Here is a 9,695-nt window from a genome sequence, read left to right as displayed (position 1 = left end):
TTTCCTGTCATCACCCCTTCCCCCAACCCCAAGCAGACATCAGCCCCTACTGCCCTTAGAATAGACTTTATTGACTTTTGCCAAGGGCAGGCCCTGAGATGTGGGTCCAGAGAGGAGTTTGGTAAGGCTCGTCCAGCAGCTATGTCCTGGGGGCCAGATTGGTTCTGAGGGGCAGAAGGCCATCTACCCACTCACATGGTCGTTCCAGGAGTGTCTGCCACAGCCGCTTCTCCTCAGGTGTGGAATCCATCCAGGGTACCTGGAGCCCATAGCTGCTGCCTGGGTAAGAGTGGAGGGCATGGTCACATTGGACACCCCAGGTCCCAAGGAATATGCACGGATCCATCAGTGGACACCAAAGCTTATAAAAGGGCAGAGAAGTGTCCAAGGCCATACATTAAGACCCTGACCTCCAGCATTGGCTGTCCCCAGGGTCCTGCCCCACTCACCAGTGCCTAGGCTGAGGCGTGTGCCCCCCAGCTGGCGGCTGGCCAGGGCCCCATGGTCCCAGAGAGAGAGCTCAGCACAGGCCTGGCGCAGGTCAGCAGGCCCGAAGCCGTCATAAACCATGGTGTGGTTGAACACAGGGCTGAGGCTCTTTCGCACCACTCTTGTCCGTTGGCGACTGGCCCGGCTGTCATCAGGCAGCACCGAGCTATGGGGGTGGGGGCAGAGGTGGATTTAATGGCAGGTGCACTGGGCATGTGCCCTGGACCCTGACTTCTGAAGGGCCCCGCAAAACCCCAACTTTACACTTTTTTCTTTCTTTCTTTTTTTTTTTTTTGTATTTTTCTGAAGCTGGAAACGGGGAGAGACAGTCAGACAGACTCCCGCATGCGCCCGACCGGGATCCACCCGGCACGCCCACCAGGGGCTACGCTCTGCCCACCAGGGGGCGATGCTCTGCCCCTCTGGGGCATCGCTCTGCTGCGACCAGAGCCACTCTAGCGCCTGGGGCAGAGGCCAAGGAGCCATCCCCAGTGCCCGGGCCATCTTTGCTCCAATGGAGCCTTGGCTGCGGGAGGGGAAGAGCGAGACAGAGAGGAAGGAGGGAGTGGGGGTGGAGAAGCAAATGGGTGCTTCTCCTATGTGCCCTGGCCGGGAATCGAACCCAGGTCCCCCGCACGCCAGGCCGACGCTCTACCGCTGAGCCAACCGGCCAGGGCCTACACTTTTTTCTAATGTAAGGGACCCAATATTTTCTTCTGCGCCAGGGGCCTCAACCAACCTTAATCCACCTCTGGGTGGGGGGTTGGCATTAAGTAGCCACCCCTCACACTCCCCAGAATCAACCAGTCACCAAGTCCTACCTATACTTCCTCACAATGTCCATGTCCTGCCTGAGACCTGGCCTTAAACCCTCGCTATCCTGGGAACTTTGCACCAGCCTCCCCAGCTCAATGTCCATTGACTCCTCGCTGTCCCCTAGAGTAGTTTCCAAACTTGTTAAAGCCTTGGAACACTTTCTGCAAGATAAAATATTGCTGACATATAAAACCTAAGAGAAAAACAATGTCGGGTTGAATCAGAGCTGGGATCTCAGAACCTGTTCATCCCACTTCTATTTTACTCTCTGAGGGTGTGGCAGAACATAGGGACACTGCTAGCAGTCCCCTGGAGCTTACTTTGAAACTCTGAACTGCAGGCCCCACAGCCTAGCCTTTCCATGCCAAGGGCCCCTGCGACCTTCCAGGTCTCAGCCTCAACTTTCTAACAAATCCTGTAAGTATCAGCCACAGAAATGACACTCCTCAAAGGTGTCCTCCACTCTCCGGACTCAAACTTTCCTCTTCACCCCTGCTTAGTGGTCAAAGCCCAGACTGGGAGATCATGGGTGGGTTACTAGAAGGGGTTGGGGAGCTCCACTACAGGCAGAAGGAAGGGAAGTGGGGAGGTCTCAGGACCCCTCACCATTGAATGTAAGTATCCAGGGACCCTGAACGAAGAGGCACCAGGTCCTGAGCTTCCTTGACCCAGAAGTGCAGCTCCCCGCTCGGAGGCAGTCCCGCGCCTGCATCAAGACACGGCTCAGGCTTGGCACCATGGACAGAACCCTCCTCCTTGTGGGACGCCTGTCCCCCGCCTCCCAGGGGCCTGTCCAACTTAGTCTCTCATGGACAGCCACTCACCCTCAGAACCGGCAGGGACGTACTTGAGGGACAGAGAGAGCCGCCCGCGGCTGGAAAGGCGGTCAGGAGAGGGCGGGACCTGCGAGAGGCGGCTCGTCAGAGAGCGGGGTCAGGGCCCAAGGCAAAGAGGTCCCAACTAGGTCGAGTCTCCAGACACCGATGGGGCGTGGTTAGCAGGGAGGGCGGGGTCTGTAGGGGCGGGGCCTCGAGAGAAATCGGCGGGAGGGGGCCCGATTCAAGGTTTCAAGGCGGAGCGGAGGCTCTACGGAAGGCGGAGTCTGAGGGGTCTAGGGGAAAGCTCGGTGGGGTGAAAACGGGGCAGATCTGTGCCGCAGGTCCCTCCACACAGGCTGTCTCACCCGGGGCTGCAGGGGGAGCCAGATGTTCTCGGAGTCCCAGTCCCAAGTATCCAGGGGCACTTCAACTTCGCCCAAAAAGACATTGCGACCCAGGCTTTCTCGGTGCCACACCGACAGGCTCAGCACGCGGCCCGGGAGCTCCGCCTGCGGGACAGAGTACTGGGGGACAAGAGGTGCGCTTTAATAGAGCATCGCTGATGGCCCGGCTTCAGTGCTGCGGGAGGTGTTGACTGGGGCTTGCCCTAGCACTCTCCTTGCAGGATGGAATCCTGCGGTGCCCCGAAAGGCATCAATGGGAGCCAGAACTAACGCTGTGCTCACCACTAGACTCCCTGCCCTTCTTCTGGCTGAATAAAGGACTGGGACGACGGACAATGACTATACTATAGCTGCTTCTGCCACCCTGAGCCCTAGGGAAGGGACGTTCGATTGATGAATAGGGGGCCGCCCGTCGTTGCAGCCTTACCCGGAGAATCTCGTTGAAGATGGGGTTCAAATTCCGTTTCTTCACTGCCGTCTTGCGCTTGCTCTGCTTATCCGGAAGGAGGTAGCTTTTGACGTAGCTGGGATGGGGGAGGTGAGGACCAGAGATTAGGGGAGGCGGCCTCCCAGCACGTCCTCCCCGGCCTGGGGGCTTCCCCAACCACAGCCTAGAACACAGCTTCCCGTTCCAGGCCTCGTGCAGTGCTTTACAGGTGTCATCTCACTCGACCCCACAGCTTCCAAGAACGCTGTGACTCGCGTTTTGAAGACTGGGAAGTAGGCCGAGACAAGTGGTGGGACTGGGGGAGGTGAGAGCGGCTCCATGGCGCCCCCGCCCGCCGGGGTGGGGCACTCACGGGTCCGAGCGGCGGCGCCGCGCGGCCGCAAGACCCTGGCATTGGATCAGATGCACGCGCAGCTCGGCAGCGTCGGGCTCGTAGCGCAGTGAGAAGTGCACAGAGCCGCGCACCTGCACGGCCCCCGCCTCCGCCTCCCCGGACAGGCTCATCTGGCTGCCGCTCAGCTGGGGTCGGGAGAGAGGGATCGGGAGGTTAGGGCAGGGTGCACGCTCACGTCTGAGCTGGGGTTGTGGGGGGGGGGGTATGGGAACAAAGTGAAGTGACGAGGTAAAGGGCACTGCAACGTAGCTTGCCTAAGGGCCGGAGTGTCAGGCCCGGAGGCGAGGGAGGGATCAGACAAGGACTAAGCGTCGAGATGTGGGGATAGGAGCCTCCACCTTTCTCACCGTGGAGGAGTTGAGGCTGGACACGGAGGAGCTGCTGCTAAGCATGCGGTCGAGTGAGGGGCCGGGGCCCGGGGCCCCCTCCCCGTTCTCTAGGATCTCGGACGCCGCCTGGATTTGAGGAGAGGGCAAGTGACGGGGACGCCCCTTTTCTCCCAGCCTCTTCCCCGACCGCGCTCGCTCCCGGACCGCTCGCTCTCAGCTCGAAATCTGCTCCGGATTTTGCGAGCAGCCGCTGGCCGCTCCCGCCTACCTGAGCTGGGCGGGGCTGCAGCTCCTCCTCTCCCCCCGACGGCGGCGCAGGCTCCGGGTCCGCCTCCTTCTCGCAGACTTGTGTACCCCTTGAGCCACGGGCTGGGGTGGGGCACAAGCTACTGAACCAGCCCTACTCAGCCCGTCCAGAGCAAATTTGGAGGGACTGGTTTACAACCCCCGTGACCTGAAGATTGGGGCTCTGGTGCTGTCCTGGAGTCGTCCACAGAGACCACATGCCTCCCCCCACCCCCAGCCCAGGAGGAGGAAGGTCAACACAGCTGGTTGGAGCCACTTCGAGTTGCCTCTGATCTCACAACCTCTCTGCTCCCCAACACACATCCTCCCACTTACCTTTCTGGGCCTGGCGTTCCTCCTCATGATCTGAAGCCTTTGGAGGGTCATATGGTGAGGGGAAGTCAGGCACCTGAAAGAAGCACGGGGTAGAGATCACAGTGGGGACTAGTGATGATGGGGTCATAGGTCAGAGGCTCCAGCTGGCTGCCTAGCTTTAGATTTAGCACCGCCATCAGGGCAGGGCTGGCGATCAGCTGCAGGACCAGTTGGGCCTGTACTTCACACCTCTTCACACTTCAGTGCTTTCCCTGCCTGACTCCCAGGGTCCCATTAGTGGAGGACAGTAGTATCTGAGTCCTGGACCTCGCTCCACTCAGTCCCTACTCCACCTGTAATAGCCAGATTCAGGATTTCCTTAGAGGTCTGAACTCCCATTTGACAGAAGAGGATGACAGAGGCACAGACCAGGGTCTCTCGATTCTCAGGCTGGGTCTCTTTCCCAACACGTCACCTCCATTCCACTATACATTCATTCATTAGTTCATTTAGTCACTCATTACTCACCTCAGCTTCACTGAGCCTCTCCTGGGGGGCCTTGTCTATGAGGGGCCTAGGAGTAAGGAGAGGTGGTCGTGAGAGATGGGACCCAGATGACTGGAAGGCACCCTCCTCTCCCCGCCACACCTACTCACCTGGGCTCCAACGCCTCTTCAGTCTCTTTCCCAGCAGCCTCAGTCTCCCTATTGCTACCCAGAGCCTGGTCACCTGTGTGCAGGAGAGGAGTTCTGTGAACCTCCCTCCACAGAAAGTCTGGCCCTGAGGGATGCCACTCAGCTCCCATAGCCCACTGAGGGGTGGTACCCAGTCAAAGACACAGTACCAGGGGCAGCTGGGACTAGAACCCAGGTGCCTGCCCTCTACCTGTCCACATATACTGGGTACCATAGCCTGCATGATGCCCTGCCCTGAGGATTTTCTCTCACCCCTGGGGCTTGCTTTTTTTTTTTTTTTCTTTTTTCTTTTTCTTTACCTCTGGAGCTCTTCTTCCTACGGATAGAGGCTCGAACAAGGTCAGAGCCAAGGTGGGCATGGTGGTGCCGCTGGACACGTGCTTCCTGGAACCAGTCCCCTGTTAGGAATTTCAGCTGCCCAGGGTCTGTCAGTGAGGCCCGGAGCTTGCTAGAGGATAAGGAAGGCCATAGCTGTTACCACTCACCTGACCAACATTCCTGCCACCCACTATGTGCCAGGCCTTGTGCCTGGGGCCAGGGACACAACAGCAAATCAGACTTGATCCCTGCTCTGGAGAAGTTCAGGCTGGTGGGGAAACCAAGTCCAGAATAGAAAAGTACACTATAGTGAAGTAGGTGCCATGACAGATATAAGAAGGGCCAGCTTTGCTTGTGGGAATCTAGGAGGACTTCCCAGAGGAGGCAGCATTTGAATTGCTTCTTTTTGTTGTTGTCATTGTGTGTGTGTGTTTGTGTGTGTGTGTGTGTGTGTGTGTGACAGACAGAGATAGATAGGGACAGGCAGGAAGGGAGAGATGAGAAGCATCAATTCTTTGTTGTGGCACCATAGTTGTTTATTGATTGCTTTCTCATATGTGCCTTGACGGGGGGGGGGGGGGCTACAGCAGAGTGAGTGATCCCTTGCTCTAACCAAGCAACCTTGGGCTCAAGCTGGCGAGCCTTGCTCAAACCAGATGAACCCACGCTCAAGCTGGCGCCTTGGGTTTTCGAACCTGGGTCCTTCACGTCCCAGTCCAATGCTGTATCCAATGCTCTATCCACTGTGCCACCACCTGGTCAGATTGAATTGCTTCTTAAAAGACAAATTGGAAAAAAAAAAATGGCGATCTCCAGGTAGAGAAGGAGAATTATTAGTCATTAAAGTGACTACTGTGCATAATCCCTCCTAATTCTATGAAGTAGAGTTCCTTAGCCCCACTTTGCAGATAGTGGTGCAGGGAAGGTCAGATGAGCTGCCCAAGGTTACATAGCTAGGGACCACTTATAAGTCCCATGCTGCTCTGTCCCTGTGCTCTTACAGGAAGAAGAAACGGCCCAGAAATGAAAGGTGGGTGTACGCGTTCAGGGACTGTGGAGCACCTGAATGGCTGTAGTGGACACTCTTGAGACTTGTTTGGAGGTTCTAGCAGGGGAGCAAAGCTTACTCGTATACCCTTGACCGAAGAACGGTCCTCTCCTCTAGTGGGGAAGGTCGTCCTCTTCGACTAAGGGCGCAGCTTCGGGAGGGACGCACATGGAGCGGTGAGGGAGGAAGGGGACACCCGCCTAGCCAGCCAGATCAGCTGAATCAACCCTGGCGATCAATGGGGTGACAGATGTCGCTGCCAGATCGCCCTCACATCCTGTAGTGGACACTCTGTATGTGGGTGTCAGCGGTGGTGGTTACTGGTGGGAGACATGGGGGGGCTGGCAGGGACCAATCAGGGAGGCCTTCCGGACCACGCTGACCCCTGACACGAGATGCTGAGGAGCCATGAGAGGATTCAACAAGGCATACTAAGGACAGATCTGAGGAGGTCCAGCCGCGGTATGGTGGGTCGGCTGAAGTGGGAAAGCTTGGCAGGGGGGAGGCTGGCAGAGAGCTGATGCAGCTTCCCTGGGAGAGGTGATAAGCTGAGCTGGCCAGGGGTACAGGGAACCAAAAGGTAAAAACAAGAACTACTCAGATATCTGACAGGCAGCAAGTTGGTGGGGGCAGGGTGGGGGCCACCCAGCCCCACACTGCCTGAGGCCCTCTCCTTCTGGGCTTCCCGCCCTGCCTCACCTGACCCGCCCCTCCTCCAGCTGGCGCAGGTGGGCATCTCTCTTCAAGACATCGGCAATGGCCTCTTGCTCCTCCTCTGTCAGGAAGCTGAGGTCCAACAGCCTGTCGGCCTCTGGCTCTGACTCATGCGCCATGAGGTGGGTGGCCCCTTTGGGACATCAGCTGGGGCAGTGCCTCCACGGGGCACACATGGCTCCCTGGGGACAGACGAAGGGTCAGGTCAAGCCCTGTCCAAATATAGGGCACATTCTGGAGTTGACTGCCCCTTTCTGTCCAAATATATGCTAGGTGGTAGACAGGGTACAACCCCAGGAAGGCTGAGTTCAAGGTGGCATGAGATGCACCCATGGACACATGCATACACTGGCCACACACAGACTCAGGGACACAGTTGAAGTCATATACAGAGACACACAGGCGCACACACTGATAGATATAAGCACACTCCCCACAGTGACATATACACCCAGTCACACATGCACACTGACACCTGTATAAAGACAGGCACAACATCCCCGTTCCTCCATGAAGAGCCCTATGCAGTCAAAGGCCCAAACCCACCCCTAAAGCGAGAGGCAGACCTAACACATTGTTAAACCTGCACAAAGGAAGGCAGGACCTGCAGGGTGAGTTCACCTGTACAAGAATAACTCCTGGGACAAAGACTCGTCTTTGGATATACACAAATGCCACAGACTTTTGCACACATATTGCACACCCAACTGAATTGTGAGCTCCCTGAAGGTAGGAAAAGGCCCTTAGACTCAAAGCCAGTACTTTGCACATAACAGATGGTTGGTAAAAATTTGATTAAGTAAAAACAGAAATACGTCTGCACACACCTGGGAAATCAACACACACAAATGTGCACCCAGACATACAGGCACACGCACATGTCTGCTCACCGCCCTGCCCTGGAACCTCCCAGCCTGGGTTCCCTCCCTCTACCCTCACCTCCACCCAGCCCTGGCCCATTTGGCCTTCCTGTCTGAGGCAACCTCCTCCCAGCCCACACCCCCAACTTCCGCCCCCTCCCCCGGAGGTAACCGCTGCACCCCCTCCCACAGGCCTCCAGCCCAGGGATGCCCTGGCTGCCAGCCCTGCCCTCCTGCCCAGATGCCCTGGGCCCCTTGCTCTGACCACATGGGTCCCCCACCCCCTTACACAGGACCTGGCTGGGGTCCCAGTGGTGAAGGCCAGGTGCTGGCAAAGCAACTCAGGACACTCAGGTCCCACAGTGACTCCGGAAGCAAAACACCTGCCCAGCCCTGAGGGGCGTGTGGGTGTGTGGACGTGGCAAGGGGCCCAACTGGGCCACAGGCAGAGCAGAGCCATGCCTGAGCCCACTAGGCGGACTCTCCTCCCTGTCCCTCCTGTCCCCTCCCATGCCAGGGCTGCATGGGAAGGCAGGTCCTGGCTTGTGCTGGCTGCGTCTGCTCTGTGCCCTCCCGGTTGAGTCAGTGTCCAAGCCTGAGCAAGCCCTCGCCCCCTGCTGCCCCGCCCTCACCTGTGAGCCTGGGGTCGAGCCTGTCTCCGCCAGGCATTGTGCACAGCCTGTGTGAATGCCCGTGTGCTCCATGTTAACACTAGTTCCTGCACACCTACTGTGTTCAAGGTACTGGGTGTTGCAAACACAGGGTTTGGGACTCTACGATGGCTGTGTGTGAACCCACAGTGATGTCTTTTTTCAGCTGTGCTGCTTTAAGAGGTGGTCCAGCTCTGGCCGGGTAGCTCAGTAAATAAACCATGCTCCCAGCATGCCAAGAGTTGGTCTATGAGCTTGTATATTTTGTTGGTGTGAATATCATATCACTGCATGTGTGTCTGTGTGTCATGTCATGGTGTGATACCAAATGATTGTTGTCTGTGTGATGTGTTCGGTGACTTTCTGGGTGACAAAGCTGTACGGTGTGTGCACTGTGTATTTCCTACTGTGCTATATGTGTAGCTTAGCTGTGTGGTGTGGTGTGTACTCTGGTATTCCAAGGGTCATCAGCTGTGTGTGTGTGTGTGTGAGAGAGTGTGGAGGTGGGGGGACATTCTGTAAAACTGACCCTGCTCTTATCCTGCTGGGCTGGACTGTGGGTGCCTGAGCCCTGAGTCCCCCAGCAGCACAGGCCTTCCTGCAGTCCCCTCTCCTCCCAGGGGCAGAATCAAGTGTCTGGTCCTCCTTCTTGTTCCCACACTATGGGACAGGCCCTTTGCTCAACACAAGGGACTATCCATCTGTCTGGCTGTTCCAGTCCCAGACACACTCCCGCTTCCCCCACCACAAGGTCCAGAGGGTGCTCAGGATACCAGGTGGCAGTGCCTGCCCCTTGGGACACTGGCAGGGGACTCTCGTCCTTAGGCACGTTACCTGTAGGGGTCCAGTATGGAGGGGACACCTTCGTGGGGTGGCCCCGGCTCCCCTGGCAGCCGAGTTTCAGGGACCTGGAGAAGAGCAGTGTGGGACTAAGGCTGACTCAACCCGCAGCTCAGCGGTGTAGCTGCCCCACTAGGAGGAGGAAACACCTTCTTAGGAGGGCCTGATGCAAAACCAGGCCTGGATTTCGGTTCCCGGGGGTGTGCCCGCGCCTCTGCTTTCGGAAAACCCAGAGCTAGTTTGCAGGGTGGGAGATGCCTAGGACTTGGCCC

At 57.5% G+C, this 9,695-nt stretch overlaps 2 protein-coding genes across 3 annotated transcripts in view; one reads left to right on the top strand and one right to left on the bottom strand.

Moving 5' to 3' along the window:
- Positions 1-9,695, top strand: part of KDF1 (keratinocyte differentiation factor 1) — a 339,326-nt gene that overhangs the window by 14,814 nt on the left and 314,817 nt on the right. The window lies entirely within an intron of this gene.
- Positions 51-9,554, bottom strand: SYTL1 (synaptotagmin like 1). Of its 2 annotated transcripts, XM_066375534.1 has the most exons (15): positions 9,418-9,554; positions 7,059-7,255; positions 5,293-5,441; positions 4,955-5,027; positions 4,827-4,872; positions 4,320-4,392; positions 3,967-4,067; positions 3,717-3,824; positions 3,328-3,494; positions 2,955-3,051; positions 2,489-2,647; positions 2,130-2,208; positions 1,912-2,011; positions 450-655; positions 51-279 (listed from the first exon to the last, which is right to left on the bottom strand). In XM_066375534.1, exons 2-15 carry the CDS (start codon positions 7,190-7,192, stop codon positions 140-142), a joined length of 1,632 nt encoding a protein of 543 aa, XP_066231631.1. In that variant the 5' UTR covers positions 7,193-7,255; positions 9,418-9,554; the 3' UTR covers positions 51-139. The 2 variants fall into 2 exon arrangements, with proteins under 2 accessions (XP_066231631.1, XP_066231632.1); XM_066375535.1 differs by lacking the exons at positions 5,293-5,441; positions 9,418-9,554 and having other exon boundaries at positions 7,059-7,252.

This window comes from Saccopteryx leptura, chromosome 3, assembly GCF_036850995.1.
Source record: "Saccopteryx leptura isolate mSacLep1 chromosome 3, mSacLep1_pri_phased_curated, whole genome shotgun sequence".
NCBI classification, from domain to species: Eukaryota; Metazoa; Chordata; class Mammalia; order Chiroptera; family Emballonuridae; genus Saccopteryx; species Saccopteryx leptura.
The sequence above is the reverse complement of the archived record's forward strand: the minus strand, read 5'-3'. Positions and strand labels throughout refer to the sequence as shown.